The 16,658-nt window shown below is 39.9% G+C and overlaps 1 protein-coding gene across 1 annotated transcript in view; it reads left to right on the forward strand.

The window, feature by feature from the left end:
• The window catches only part of ANXA10 (annexin A10), a 67,114-nt gene extending 54,273 nt beyond the window's left edge, over positions 1-12,841 (forward strand). The window contains exons 7-12 of the mRNA XM_036856255.1: positions 6,274-6,327; positions 6,415-6,508; positions 7,174-7,269; positions 7,787-7,845; positions 10,407-10,529; positions 12,501-12,841. Coding sequence (XP_036712150.1) covers positions 6,274-6,327; positions 6,415-6,508; positions 7,174-7,269; positions 7,787-7,845; positions 10,407-10,529; positions 12,501-12,569 — 495 coding nt within the window. The 3' untranslated portion in view covers positions 12,570-12,841. The remainder of the gene's footprint in view (positions 1-6,273; positions 6,328-6,414; positions 6,509-7,173; positions 7,270-7,786; positions 7,846-10,406; positions 10,530-12,500) is intronic.
• The last annotated feature ends 3,817 nt before the right edge of the window (positions 12,842-16,658 follow it).

A 16,658-nucleotide genomic window follows, 5' to 3' on the forward strand; every position in this document is an offset into this window, starting at 1 on the left:
ATTGTGATTAAAAACTTTATACTGTACTTCACAATAGTCTCTATAATTTAAGAATGAATAAATATATCAGCCAGATTAGAACACAGACTAACAATTCCATTCATTGCCAGGCAACAAGGATTTAAAATTTTTTTTACTCTTTTTTTTTGTGCCCAAGTTATTGTCAGTTTTGAATTAGAAATAAAGAAATCCAAAAGGAAAGATTCCAGAGGAAGCAAGTATTAGCTGCCCCAGACGGAGGAGAGATTGGTGACTAGGGCTGGTTGGATTTCTTCAAATTGTTCAACTGAAAAAAATGGCACAGTACTGAGCAAATCCACTGACCTTTCAATTAAAGTAAAAATTCTATTTGTAAAAACAAAATCAAGAATTTGCTTTCTTGTTTAATTTGGTTTGCTGTGGTTTAATTTGGATGTGCATGGCGTGGCCGCATAGTTCATAAAACTGCCTGTATCAATTCATCAAGTCCTATTCTGAAGATTCTAATCTCTGGGATGAGAACATCAATAGAGAATAGATATCGTCCAACTTGAGACTTCTGTGTAAGGTGTTGTAGAAATAAGCTTATTTAAATATGTGACAGAAGTTGAGTCGTTATAGGAAAAAAGTTTTTAATAATCATTATTAATATTAAAAATAATCTTACTTGGCAACATGTCAATTGAATATTTTCTAACTTGTCAACGTTGTAAGATTAATTAAAACATTCTCTCAATTTAGAAGGGTCTTCATCTCTTGGTTTTCTAGGACTGATGCTCCATAATGTAAATTAAAACAACAGCTTCCAGTCAGAAATTCGTGTCGGCATTAGTACTGCCGCTAATAAAACCAAAAGTCCTATTATAAATCCACGAGTTGCATCTTAATAGCAAACACGTTTTTACTTTCTTAGTATCCAAAAAGAAATTTATTTCAATTTATTAAAGAAATATATAAGCTTTCTAGTAAGACAAAAAATATATTTCATTAGGACTATTTTGCATTCCACTAGGCCTATATCACAGCCCAGCCTCTCCTTCCAAATTCAGCTTCTTTTCTCTCCCATCCACAGTTGATCCCCAGCACATCCCATAATAACAAGAATCTGTTTTGTAAATAAGTTCATTTGTATCATGTTTTAGATTCTACCTATAAGCGATATCATATGGTATTTCTCTTTCTCTGTCCGACTTACTTCACTTAGTATGATCATCTCTAGGTCCATCCATGTTACTGCAAATGGCATTATTTCATTCTTTTTTATGGCTGAGTAATATTCCATTGTATATATGGACCACATCTTTATCCATTCATCTGCTGATGGACATTTAGGTTGCTTCCATGTCCTGGCTATTGTAAACAGTGCTGCTATGAACATAGGGGCGCAGGTATCTTTTCAATATGTGTACGTGTATAACTGAATCACTTTGCTATACACCTGAAACTAACCCAACATTGTAAATCAACTATACTTCAATAAATTTTTTTTTAATTAATTAATTTATTTATTTTTGGCTGTGTTGGGTCTTCGTTTCTGTGCGAGGGCTTTCTCTAGTTGCGGCAAGCGGGGGCCACTCTTCATCGCGGTGCACGGGCCTTTCACTGTCGCGGCCTCTCTTGTTGTGGGGCACAGGCTCCAGACACGCAGGCTCAGTAGTTGTAGCTCACGGGCTTAGTTGCTCCGCGGCATGTGGGATCTTCCCAGACCAGGGCTCGAACCCGTGTCCCCTGCTTTGGCAGGCAGATTCTCAACCACTGCGCCACCAGGGAAGCCCTAAATTTTTTTTTAAAAAGGCAAAAAAATATAACAAGATACCTGCTGGTCTCCATCTCAGAGTCAGCTCCCCAGGGGAGCCGAATAGCTGCACCCCATCCCTGGGAGCTCAGATGGGCTCCGTGGCTGGCCTGACGTTTCACGTCTGCTGAGTGAGAGACTAACCTGAAAAGAGCCCCAAGACACCATACCTCCACCTCCACTGTTAAATGTGATTGCTCCCACCTCCAACCCCATCTGATTGTACTCCAGTTCTACTTCTATTTGGTAAAATTCCAATGATCAAGTACTCAAATAACCTCTCAGAATCTCTGCACCTTGTCAAAGGTTATGCTACAAACCCCCTAAAAGTAACTGACAGCCAAGAATCAGGATCGCAGTGTGTTTTTATAAAGCAAAGCTCTTATATTTCAGGAAAAAAACACACAGTTCTGAAAACTAAACTTGCGAGAAAATAAGTCACAAGGGTAAAAAATCAGTGAACGATATTTTCCCTTGATGTAATAGGGCTATCTATCTTATGCACAATTGCAGTTCCTTTTTCCTGAAATTAAACAATAATGCTTTATTTTTGATAGAGTATAAATGTGAGGATGTGTATTTGTACATATAATATTATTTGTATAGACACACATATTTTAAAATAATACACAATTTATTTTATCACTGGGTTTCACCTAATTTGGATTATGACTTTACAGGATAAAGTATTACTTCTTAAGTTCAATTTCTAGAGTTGGAACTTAAGTGTGTGTGTGTGTTTAACCTTGAAACAGCTCTTCAGAGCAGTAAAATTGTCCTTTCAACATAGAATATAAAAATTGATGGTGACAATTCCACATTGCCTTGATTACTGGAGCTTTATAGTAAGCTTTAAGTTAGGTAGTGACAGTCTTCTGACTTTGTTCTTCTCCTTCAATATTGTGTTGGCTATCCTAGGTCTCGCCATATAAACTTTAGAATCAATTTATTGATATCCACAAAATAACTTGCTGAGATTTTGATTGAGACTGTGTTGAACCTACAGATTAAGAACTGACATCTTGACAATATTGAGTATTCCTATCAATAGACATGGAATGTACCTCTAAAAAAAAAAAATTGATGGTGAAGCAAGACCTAGATTTTATAAGAAGCCAAGGGAAATTAATGAGGTTTACTTAAATATTATGTATTTATAAGGTTTCATAGTATATTCCCCTTAAAATGTAAAACACAATTTACGAGTATAAGATAATACATATTTCAAAGAAAGCACTTAACTCATAATTGAAAATGGAAGTAAAAAACTTATATTTCAAGATCAGGAGTCCCATGTAATGCTTAGTAAAATGTACAATTTCTCATAGATGTTTAAATATTTTGAAGTCTGACCACTGACTTCTGACTTCTACATTAATGGCTCTTCCTTTTGGACCTACTGGTTTAGGCTTTGGATCAGTAAATTTCCAAGAGTGGAAAAAGATGTAACGTTAACTAGAGAATTGAAGAAGTCCATCACTTCTGACCACTATCTGTGGTGTACACCATTTCAGAGACTCTGTCTAGACATCTTACAAAAATAGGTGATGAGTTCCAGCCAAATAACTGAGGGGCACTGTCACGTGACCAAGTTCCTTCTACCCTCCAGCTGGGATCCTTATTCTCTCTGCCCCTATCTCTCTCTATAGATAGATGTTTGATAGATGGTAGATGATAGATACATACATACATATATATACATAGAGAGATGATAGATACATAGATAGATAATAGATACATAGGTAGATAGATACGTAGATGGATGATAGATACATAGATAGATAGAGATATAGATAGGTAGACAGGTAGATAGATGATGGATAGATAATAGATGGACAGACAGATAGATAGATACTCTGTGTAAAACAACCAGGTATATATCTATGTATCTTTTGCTCTTGGCTCTAAGTCAGTTGTGTGTCCTTGGGTTTATCATTTTGCTTTCTTGAGATCCCAGACATTTACCCTGTAAATTAAAGGAAGTGAACCCATTCTGCTCCATTCCCTCCCAGTACCCATATTCTAAAATTCTTCAGCAATTATAATCACATCCTCCTCCTCCCTCTGCATCTTCACTTTCAGAATCAAAGGAAACACCGCCCATAGCTTTCATCTTTTTGACATCATGAACATTCAGATACACCTCCTTTTTGTGAATTAATAGAGATTGAGGGAATTGGAAGCTTTAAGGTATTCATGAAACATGAAGTGTTTAAATTACTGTCATACTTTCTGGGAAAAAAAATAGCTTTTAATCTATAAAGAATTTTCCAACAGGGCTATTTCTAATAAGAAAACCACTCAACCAGAAAACATTCTTCTTGAAAACTAATGCCAATCACTGAACCGACTCACAGCACTTCCTGTGCTTTTATTAAACCAGATTTACAGATCTAATTATCTGTCAAATAATGAAAAGTTAGTCACTTAAAGATCAATTAATCCATATGTGCAAATCACACTGCAGATGATAAATGTTTCCACAGATGGAAAAAATGGAAACTGTCCTCATCTTGGCTGTCAGGAGTCTCCCCGTGATGCTTCCTCAGACTCATGCCCTGAGGCCTCTGGGGATCTTCTGTAGCCATTTTGCTCCAAATACTTCCAGCCAGATTTTAATTCCTTTAATTTCTTCCTTTCACATTTTTATTTTGCCCCTAACCCCAATTCTCATTTATGCCGTTTCTCTGGCATTTACATCACCTACCAGTCTACTGTCTTAGGCTTTTTATATGACAAAATCCACTTGCTGGGAAAAGCTAAATCCCACAGTAACTGATTCACATTTTTTTAATCTACCGGTCTGCTTAAAGTGCTTTTGGCAATTAACTGCACAAAGAAGTAAACAGCTGGGCACCATCTCAAGTTAAATGTCCCAAAATCAAATCTCTCACAAAAATTTCAGAACTGCAGAAAATTCTTAAATATTTCTCACAAACTTTGCATGCATAGGTGTTTACTTAGCTACATCGTTTGATTGGAAATCACGAAAAACACTTCAATGATCCAGAAAATCTTCCCGTTTCTACTAACTGGTGTTTCAATTCTGCCATCTAAAAGGTATTTCTTTAACTTTCCTTCCTTCGTTTAGTATTGATTCAGTGAATATTTCTCAAAAGCCTACAACGTGCCAAGGGCAATTGGGAGTTATCAAAAGAGACAAAGACCCCAGTCTTAAGAAGCTTGCATTCTAGTCGGGGGATGCAGACAGCTAAGGAGAAATCTAATAAATTGGTGCATTTCACAGCATGTTAGGTGATGAAGGATACGGCAGGGCAGGGGAGGGGATGGTGGGTAGGTTACGACGTTGCACAGCTTGGTCAGGGCAAATCCCATTGAGAAGACGAGACTTGACCAGTTAAGCTGGTTAACTTATATCGCTTTTTCCATCTCAGTTTGATCAGAACCAAGTAACCTTTCAGGATGGTTCAGCCTCACCCTTGCTCTCTCTGGAGCCTAAGACTCCCACTGGTGCCCGGCTGTGTCCTGCACACGGTTCCAGCCAGCGCGGTCTGTCTCACAGCCCTGGCCTGCTGGAAGGGTCTGCCCCACTGCGGCCATAAACCACTCCATCCGTCAGGCTCCGCTGCCGGCTTGTCAGCCGGCAGGCAAGTTCCTCCATCAGGAGCAGACGGGAGAGTTGGGGCCCATTCATGCTGCTTCGGGACTGAGATGAACTCAGGAAGGTGTCTTCGGGGCCTCCGCTGCCCTATCTTGCTCTGTCACTGAGTTCATTTCCGGCGTCTGAAAAGACAACAGGAACAGAAGGCAGTGTACTCTGTGTTCTTCCAGCAAAGTCAAAAAAGAAAAAAAAAAGCATTTCCTCCAGATCTGGACCCAGAGGAAAGGAAGGGTTAAATAAACTGCCTCATCCCACGTCTCTCCTACCTCTTTCTGCCCTCTTGTCCTCATAACCCTCAGGGACCAGAGGGTCCTGCATTAGTGAGCTCGCCTTCCCTCCTGTTTGAAAGGACTTCTCTTAGGGCAGCTTGGCCATGTCTGTTCTTTCTTCATATGATAAAGAGGCAGGAGTGAAACAAATTTACAAAATACTCTCACTGCACACATTCTGGATTTCATGGTTATTTTACTGTTGCCTATATGAGATGTTACAAGTCAGAGGCCGAGCATTAACTCACGTTTTCTCTCTGCCTTTTCCTTCTGACGATGTTAAAATCCCGTCTCTACCAGCCAGCCAGGCAGTGGGCGCTGTTTGAAGGGGTGGGCGGCGGAGATACCGCCCGGGGAATTGGAAAAGCAAAAAACTTGTCAACTCCTTTGAAAGATTACCTCGGCTACAAAGAAAAAATGAAAAGTGCCCACATTTTTAAAAAGACCTGCATTGCATAAAGTACCCAAGAAATGTAGACTAACTCCAATGATAGAACTTTCTTAGGAGTCTCCAGTGTGTTTGGTGGCTCAAAGATTTGTGTCCCGGTAACTCTACTAAGTTGTCAATTCAGAGCACTTACAGAGAGAACCCTGTGCTTACTTCACAGGGAACCAGGGAAGAAGGGTACGCGGACCCTGCCACGGCTGCCCAGGACGCCATGGTAACGGGCCAGCCCTGGGGCGACCGCGGGACCTTGGGCACGCCAGCCTGGGGCCGCGGTGCTACCTGGCGGCCTGTGATGTTTCAGGTGCTGTGGGAGACCTGCCAGCAGAGGACAGGGGAGCACAAAACGCTGTTGCAAATGATCCTGTGTAACAAGAGCTACCAGCAGCTGTGGCTGGGTAACTGCCCTCTGTTCTTTACAGCTACCCCCTGATTAGAGAATAAAAAGCAAGTAGGTAATTGGGAAAGGGGGGTGTTACATATGAAGGGAGGAAAGCCAGTTATCTCAAAGGTACCTCTTTGGGGTTATGTTTATACAGACGTGCCTCATCTAATAACATTGCTAAGGATGAAGTTCCTCTAGAATTTTATTTTGCCAATAATTGAATCACATAACCTTTCAATACTAAACTTTTTAAAACCACCTCTGTTTCTGAAGGAGAACTTACCTATATTACCTATCTCCTGTTAGGTGCATCATATGTTGTCTTAAAAAGAATATGGTGAACACAGGTTAACCAGTCCGTAATGAACCAAGGTCATTATTACTGAAGTCGTGATTTGTGTGAAGCTGCCTTATTGGTCTTACAGGCGCTTTGTTCGACTTTCCCCAAACTGCTGTACCTTTCTGTCTCCCTTATTTTTTAAAATACTTTTTTGTTTTTTCTACTATATATAACACACAAAAGTCCATAAAAACATTTTAAAAGATGGCCTATTGCTACCCAACACCCGCCCCTATACTTTACTTACCTTCACTGTGCATAAGCAATCAAATCCATGTTTGCATTTTAAATTTATAATATTCATAAAATCTCCTTTGAATTATATCGATTTGTTGAAGTTTTCCAGGAATTTCAAACTATTTCTGGGCAAGACATAGTAGATGCCATTAATGAATGTTATGATGGATCTTTTCAAGAGCTGCTAGTTGCAATTGGTGAGTAATAATGTGTTTGGTACAATGAATGCTGATTAGCTCTGATTGAATTAAAGACGCATGAGCAAGCTCTTGATTGAGTCACTTTCCCCTGAATTTAATTATTTAGACAGAATGTTAACTCTGTAGAGGAAACATGCATGGGCTACTGATACAATGCACTAAACTGGCAAGCTAATAACTTTCATGAACCCATACCCTTCCTAACAGCTGTCAACTTTCACACTAGGAAACCTTGAATTCTCAGGTAATTGGGATCTCCCACCTTTAAATTCATCTTGTACATACTAACTTCCTTTCCCTTCTAAAGAAGGTTATGGTTTTACCGCTATTCTAAATGTTGACATTTTAATACAATGTACAATGAGGGATCTCCCACAGAGAACTCACAAAATATCAGTCTTCCGGGATTGTAACTGGAAAAAAAAAAAAAAGCGTTCTCATTGTTTCCCAAATTTTGAAGAAAATATGTACTGTCACTCCCAAACTTTCTTCTTTTCTCTCTGATTTTTCCTAGTTCTCTGTGTTCGAGACAAACCAGCCTATTTTGCTTACAGATTATATAGTGCAATCCATGTAAGTATGAGCCACGTATTTTTAAAATTTCTCCAGAAATCATGTCTACTTTCTCAAAGGACTAGTTTTACTTCAATTATTTAAATATTGATTCCCATATTTGAATTGTATGCAAATATATTAATTTCAAAGAAAATATGCTCCAGTGAAGAAATATATTATACACCAAAATGAGACCCAACAAATAAAGATAATGCTCTGCTTTCTGTATCAAACAGAGGTACCTAAGAAGTATTCCTTGGGGCCTCTCCCCCCAAGGAGAAGTGCTTTAGCATTTCTTAGCGTCTGGAGAAACTGGTAGGTCCAAATGCTTTTACCGCATATGAAGACCACCCCCTCATACTCAGGCAATTACACAACATATGGCATCAAGCAGAAAATGTCAAAACATTACAAACTCTCAGAAAGAAATGGCTGCATTCCTGAACTTTAAAAACACAACACGTGAGTGGTTATTTTTAAACATAAAGTATTATTTTAAAAAACACTTAAAAGGAGACAGCTAGACAACAATAAACTCTAAAGCTATTTTTGTAATTAAGTGAGAATGTTTTTTAGTTTCGGGTGATAGTCAACTGCACATCTTTGGTGCATTCATTTTCAAAGAAACAAACACTTATGTGCATGAGACAATGCATATCTCATCCACAATGTGCACGAAAATATTTAGAAAATGAAAAGGTCTCATACAAATCACTATACATGTCATAGCCCTGAAAACTCAAAGAAAATCATTAAAAACAATTCAGTGGTACAATAATTTTACGGGAGTGTTTTATCCTCAAAGTAATTGTTATAGACCAACTTCTTAGGGGTAACCAGCAAGCTTGGATAATATGCTAATCATCAAGAATATTTTATTTATTGACTTTTATTGAGGTACAAGTATTTTTTATTAGGTACAAGAACCCACGTATCCTCAGAACGCAGGATGAAGATCAGTACTCACTGTCCTCTGCTTCTTTTTGATTCTATTTCCAAGAATAAAGGTGGATTTGATTAACTGTATATTTAAAAGTGTACTGGGCAAGGATATTGGATGACATCAACCGTTTCCTTCTCCAGCAAAAAGAGTAAAGCTTCACTTGTGAATGACCTTGGGAAAATAATCACATTACTCTGATTCCAATTATGCCCAAAGTGAGGGCCAGTTATCCTAATAATAGATAAAAACTCTACCCTTGCTGTGTGTGTCAATGCAAAAAGGAAGGTATGTGTACTCACGAACAGTTTGCAGGTACAGCAGAGGACTGTATATTCCAGTAATCAGAGTGTTCATATACAAGGGCCTCCTGCCAATGTCAAGTATTGTTCAAAAGCTGTTTTCACCAGCTCTCACCAAAGAAAATCTCTGTTTTTCTCCAGTGTATTCTAAGCGAATGATACACAACTTAAATATGGGAAGTTGGTTGGATCATTCATTTTCATCACTTCAAATTATGGAAAAGTTTGTTAGTAGGTCTATACCCAAAACATTCAGACATCAAAAATTAGCTGCTGCTTCCTGGCCAGTGGATGTCACCAGTACTCCATTTGAACAGACAAGTTGAAATTGCTTTGTGAAGCAGTATTCATTCCGGACCTAGTACACAGAAAGGGATGGCTGTGTATTTTTCAGTATTGGAGGTTAAATCAGCAAATATTTTGAGTACCTGGAATTCTTACTTTTACAGTTTTCCACGATAAGCAGACGATAAAATAAAAATATAATTGCCATCTCAGAAACGCTGACGTTCATCTAACAGAGTTGGGACCCACCTCCCAACCCAGGAAGAATTTTTACCTAGAAAGAGCACATGATCAGATTTGCATCTTAAAATGCAGCGTTCAGGAGACAGTGGGGAGGTTGACCAGGTTTAAAAGGGAGAATTATAGAGTCTCAGACATAGAAAACAAACTTACGGTCGCCAGGCGGTAAGGGGAGAGGGATAAGTTAGGAGATTGGGACTGACATATACACACTACTATGTATAAAATGGATAACTAATAAGGCCCTACTGTGTAGCTCAGAGGACTCTACTCAACATTCTGTAATGGGCTATATGGGAAAAGAATCTAAAATAGAGTGGATATATATATATATATATATATATATATATATATATATATATATATATATATATATATATATATATATATATATGTACATGTATAACTGAATCACTTTGCTGCACAGCAGAAGCTAACACAACATTGTAAATCAACTACACTCCAATTAAAAAAAATTTTTTTTTTAAATAAAAGGGAGGATTATTGCAGAGTCAGGTGAAGTAATGAGGGCCAGCATCAAGGCTGTGACCCTGGAAACAGAGATTAGAGGGCATTTAAGAAGCAGAGTAGATGGACCACTTCACTGTGTGTGTACAGTGCGGGGCGGGGGGGGGCGGGTCACAGAGGGGAGGCAGAGTCTGAGTCAATGCTCGTGGGTGGGGGTGCCAGGGCTTGAGGGATACAGGACCAGGAGCACAGGGCCACAGAAAAGAGGATGAGTCGATTTTAGAGAGACTGACTTTAAGGTGCTGTTTCCTTATTGTTTTTCTCCCCTTGGCTGTGTCTTTTAGGACTTTGGTTTCCATAATAAAACCGTGATCAGGATTCTAATTGCCAGAAGTGAAATAGACCTGATGACCATAAGGAAACGATACAAAGAGAGATACGGGAAGTCCCTCTTCCATGATATCAAAGTAAGTCTCCTATTCGTGATTTATTTGCACCCATATTTGATCCTTTTCGAAACTGAAACAAGAGCTGTAATTTAAGTAACTTCACGGTGGAATCTAAAAAGTTAAATATTCTGGCTGGGATCATCTACATTAGTAGGTCAGGCAGCCTTAGTGCACCAACAGGTGAGAAAAATCCCTTCACCTCGGTGACAAAACTGATGCCTCTTTGATGTGTTTTAAGCAAAAGTCATTGGTTTGTCATGTAAACTATCCATCCCATGATCATGTGATGAGGCTCTACGAGCTAAATGCCCAAGAATGATGAGCACCAGGAAGAAAACGTTTTGCAAGAAGAGCCCATTAACTGTGAAGAGCTTTCTGAGATCAGCTCTCCTGTGTTGTCACAGGAGGGGGCAGCCAGTCAGATCCCATCACATGGGTGCAAAATTCTGCACATTGCCATCCCATGAGCCCTTGAAGCTCATGCCAAGAAGCAGTGACTCAGAAGTCAACAGGCCGGTGGTTTCTTCACTCTGATACACCTAAGCTTTAGCCTGGATTTTGATAAAACCCAGCAAAGGATTATCAGAATATGTAGGACCATCTATGTAATTTGGGGCACCCCATGGAAAATGAAAACATTTGACCCCTCATTCAAAAAAGTATAAAGAACTTCAAGATGGCACCCTCAGAGCAGTAACCCAAGCACAGGGCCCTAGAACGTATCTTAATGTATATTTTGCACATAGCTAAGTCCTGTTACCTTGTCCACGTTGTTTCCATTGAAATTTTCAATTGCATAAAATAGCTTTTTAGTTTATTGAAAGATACGGAAGAAACTTGACAACCCAAGGAGCAAGAGATCACACAACCCAGAAGACCTTGTAGGCCCTCAGGAAGCTAAAGTGGTTTCCAAGAGGAAGGGTTAATGGAGCATTTAAGAGACATCTTCCTCCTTCGTCTTTGATAAAACTCTCCTTACAGCCACCTTCAAAACCTTAAACTTTTAGTGGTGCTAAACATTTCTCATTGAGAAATGCATGTCATAACTCATTTTCTAAATGAATAAACTAGTTCTAATACCTATACAGCAATTAACGACAGCCACCTCAAAATCTACTAACATTCACATATGATTAATGCAATTTACTATGTGCATTTAAGGCAGTGAATTATAATTACACAACTTTGTGTAAGAGAACATGGATGTGAGAGTTGACTTTTAACAAAGATAAGTTTTATAATTCCTTTTATTTATTACTGTCATTTTTTTTGAAAAACTTGGAAACTACGGAAGCATGATAAAAGGATTAAAATGGCCCTAATTCTCCACCACAGATAACCAATAACAAAATTTTTTTGTACATGTTTTCTTTTAAAAAAATGTTTTACTACTTAAAGAAATATTTTTATTAAATCATGGATCCCACTGTAAAAGTTCTAAAGTACATAAACTACCCCACATTATTATTTATTGCTTTTTACTTTTTCACTATTATACATAATATTACGGTGTATATTTTGGAGCATAAGTCTTGGGCTCATCAATAATTGATCATTATTTCCTTAGGATAGATTTCTTGAGGTAGAATTTCTGCATTAATGAGTATAAACATTTTTAAGCCATCTGAGGCATATTGCCCAATCTGCCCTCCAGACTCTACACTGATTTACAACAATAAATGAGGACACCTCTTTCAAGCTGAGGAGAAGATTTGATTCTACTGGAAGTTATTCTTCTTATAAAAACACACTAGGGTTCCATCAACTTTATATAAACTTTGTTCTATTGATTATAACCATGGTATTATTTTTCAGTAACTTCCAGGGAATAGTTCTCAGGGCATATTAAATATTTCGATGAAAAAAATAAATAATTTTTGAGATGCTAACGGCCCATGGTCTTTCATTCTATAGTTCAGAGGAATTATGCTTCTTTTTAGAAATACTGTGACACTGTATTTCAAATACATTACATTTTCTTCTTTTCAGCATTTCGCTTCAGGGCATTACGAGAAGGCTCTGCTTGCCATCTGTGCCGGTGATGCTGACGATTACTAAGTAAAAAGAAGGATTTGGAGGATGCACTCATTTTCAGAGACACGTCAAAATATAGATTCTGTGATTAATGTGCACTGCTAGTAGCATTATTACAAAACTATAGAATCATATTTTCTTTTCTCTCTTTAAAATTATTCCAAGAATAATTATTATCAATAGGTCATTCAAGAAAACCCTATTGACAAAAGTGTATGGGATTGGATTTGCACATAGCTAAATCAGAAATTCGTTAGATTGCGTGTAACAGAATAATAAAAGACATTATTGCATTGAAATATGTTATTTAACGTGAACCGTCAATTCCCTACAAGGAGTGGGTCTGCTTACAGCCGTCCCAGCATGCTGTGGGAGATGAGGGAAACGGGGTACATGGCCATCCCCTTCCCCACTCGAGACTCTGGACAAACGCAATAAAGCCAAAGTGAACATCTCAGGCCCCTTTAAATGAAAATAAAGATATAAAACAGCAGAATACAGCCAGATATATACTTGTCAAGCTTAGCTGTGTAAGAGACTTAGATGGAAAAATAGGCATGTGTGTGCACACGTGTGTGCTTGAGTGCTGTGTATTTGACAATCACTCTGGTAAAGGCAACATCTCTAGCTATTGCTGTTCCTGGCATTAGTGCCTAGCCAGCCACTTGCCCAGGCAACGTCAGCAAAGTCCTGGCTCCTTGTTTGTCTTCACTCCTTAACATCAGCATCAAAGCCTATCTGGGAAGTAACTGTACGATTTGTGCCATTAGTCAAGGCTGTTCCCTTCTGTGTCTGAAGATTTGGTAAATTAGGAGCAGCAAAGAAAAAGTACTCACTGAGTCAGATTTGGGGGAGAATCTAGTTTGACGCCACAGTCTAGCCAAGAGCAAAAGCAGGGACAGAGATGGGTGAGCCCACGACAGAGGGATAAGCTCCCAGGATACGCAGGGGGGACACACAAATGAGGTCACAGAAAGCAGCAGTTAAGGAAGGCAAGCAAGGCAAATGTGGACACCCAGGCAATAAATCTAGACGTACTGGTGACGCTGGCGGATGTGCTTTATTCCACGTGGAACGCTCTCAATGGCTCACAGCCTAGTAGTCTCTGTAGATGTGTCCCCACTGGTCTCAGGGACATGGAAAATGTGCTCAGAACCTGGGGTCTGCCTGGGGGAAGAACACAGGACGTTTAGAAACATGCAATAATTAGACATCCGAAACTACTTTCAAGAGTTCAGCTCACTGCTACAGTGTATGATGTATAATTTTAACGTGGGTTTTATTTCTGTCTTTAAAAAAAATCGTTAGCATTTCAAGCCAAAGTAGTAATTGTTTGAGACATTTAGCATAGCTATTACACAAGCTAAAACTCTTAAAAATGTTAGAATTCCTAATGAGAACTTGGACGTCTAACGAAAAACTTTCCACCCTAAGATATCTTTATATAAGTTGTTCAATAAATTGTGAAATCTATCCTTTAGTTAAGTAATATCTTTTACATCTCTAGCGCAGCATGAAAATCAAATCAAAAACAAATCTGGGGCTTCCCTGGTGGCGCAGTGGTTAAGAATCCGCCTCCCAATGCAGGGGACAAGGGTTCAAGCCCTGGTCCGGGAAGTTCCCACACGCCGCGGAGCAATGAAGCCCGTGCGCCACAACTACTGAGCCTGCACTCTAGAGCCCAAAAGCCACAACTACTGAGTCCTCGTGCCCCAACTACTGAAGCCCACGCGCCTAGAGCCCGTGCTCCGCAACAAGAGAAGCCACCGCAATGAGAAGCCCACGCACCGCAGCAAAGAGTAGCCCCCGCTCGCCACAACTGGAGAAAGCACGCACGCAGCAAGGAAGACCCAACGCAGCCAAAAATAAATAAATAAATAAATAAAATAAATTAAAACAAACAAACAAACAAACAAATCTGGACTTAGGTAAGAAGAGATTTACTGGAAAAGACCATTGCAGTAAGTGGAAAAGCCTACTGCAGAGGGAAAACACTCTGACCGTGGGATGTGCAGGGGTCTCAAAGGTCAGCAGAAAAAGATCTTCAATTTATAGGGATTAGTAAACAAGGCTGGAAATGATCAGGTGCGGGGGAATGGGTGTGTGTGGTGTGATTGCACAGTTGACCTCACAGTGACCTGGGGTTGGGGCAGGGACAGGTGACCTGGGGACCCCTCCGGGCAGCTTTCAGGAGGAGCCTAAGGGTGGATTAAAGTTCAGGGACTTGTGGGGCAGATGGGAGAAGCCTGACTAATATTTGGTCAAGTTAGCAGGTATTTTGTCCAGTTGGTCAGCAGGAGAAATCAGTTCAGCTAATCTTTTATGAGACAAAGCATGAGAATTTGGAGGGTGTGTTGAGGATGGTCATAGGGAACAAGGGGTTGTTTGCAAGCCTCCTCTTTGTCATGCAGGAAGGGGCAGTGATCCACGTCCTGAAACACAAAGGGTGGCATTCTGGCTATCTCTGTCTCCTAGGCGCACAGGACTCAGGAAAACTGGACACGGTCAGGGTCGTTCTTTTCTCCCAAGTTTTCTGTCGAATGCTTCACTTAGTTGTTTAAATGCCAACACAACGTTGTCATCTTTGTCATCGCATAATTCACTTAGTGAGATCCTGTACGAGAATGAAGTGTTTCAATTACTATCATGGTTTTTTGTGCTTAAAGACGTTCAGCTGCTTATAGGAGTTTCACATGCAGGGGGCATTTACTCTACCTGATGGTCTGAGTGACAAGCACAAAATCTGTTATTAACTTAAATGCATCGCCCATGTTTAACCTACAGAAAAAAAGAGAGTAACATTACAGTAATACATTTTGTTTTGATGGGTTCTCAATCTACAGCCAAGGAAAAGATAAATTACCACTGAATTGCTGGCCCTTCCAGAGACAAAATAAAGCCAGACATGGAGATACCTCAGGACATACCCCTGTGCTTTGCATCCAGAGCCTTACTCTGTTCCGTGTAGCCCTAAATTGACCAAACTAGTAAAGAGGCTAATCGTTTGGCTAAAAAAGCATGACTTTTAGTGCTCTTATAGAGTAGCCCATTATTATGACCAAAGTTGTTATTTTACATGTTAAAACAGTGCCAAATGTGAGTGATGTCACCAAAGACAGCAGAGCAGGCAGAAGGAGGGACCATCCCTGCACAGAAATATCAAAAACTCAAGCAAAAGCTGCCAGAAGGGTGGAAAATAAGCCAAGGTATAACTCGGAGTCAAGAACAGGTTAGAAAAGTAGGAAAGCGCTGAGACATTTTTATTCACCCTTTTATTTCCCCTTTCCTTCCTTCCAGCTTAGCATCAGCCTTGTTTCCCAGTCCCCGATTCCCCAGGGAGCAGAGCCAGCCTTGTTCACCTGTCTGTCCTAACCTGTCTGGGAGCTGCAGGAAGGACTGAGGTGAGGTGCTTGTCTTTGTTTGGCCGAGCTCAGAGCTCAGTCAGGGAGGGAGATAGCGAGGCAGCTGCCGAGGGTGAAAGATGACATTCGAGACTGCCGACTGTAAAAAATGCACAGCGTGAGAGTTGTGAGTTAAATTTTATTTGGGGCAAAATGAGGACTAGAGCCTGGGAGACAGCGTTTCAGAGAGCTCTGAGAAACAGCTCTGAAGAGGAGGAAGGGAGGAGGACAGTATAGATGTGATTTTGGTGAAGGGGGAGTACATGCAATCAAGCACATATTTTTTGCAAAAGGCTTCCACTAGTCTCATGAAGGTTACTGTTGGTCATGAGGAGCAGACTTCACCATGAAGGATTTTAGTGCTTTTCTAGATACGAGGAGATGCAAGAATTGGGCTCATAAAATCTTCTCCTCAAAATATCTATCTGAAGACCTGTTCTGCCTGTTTTCCCCAGAGCCCAGAGTGCCTCATTTCTGCTCTCCACCCTGAACTCCTTTCAGGGGGTGCTGAAGGTCAGCAGCTGCTGCAGCACATGATTTGATCCTTGCAGAGGTAGATGGCAAGTGCCAATTTGTAGGTGACAAGACAAAACAGCTGAGTAACGAAAACCTCTGAGGAAAATCTGGGCGAACCCACATACATCGGGGAATTCAGACAGCCATGCAGATGCCTAGGGCAGGACACATGCTTAGAAAAGACCTGAGAAGACCC

Source organism: Balaenoptera musculus, chromosome 6, assembly GCF_009873245.2.
Source record: "Balaenoptera musculus isolate JJ_BM4_2016_0621 chromosome 6, mBalMus1.pri.v3, whole genome shotgun sequence".
Lineage (NCBI taxonomy): Eukaryota > Metazoa > Chordata > Mammalia > Artiodactyla > Balaenopteridae > Balaenoptera > Balaenoptera musculus.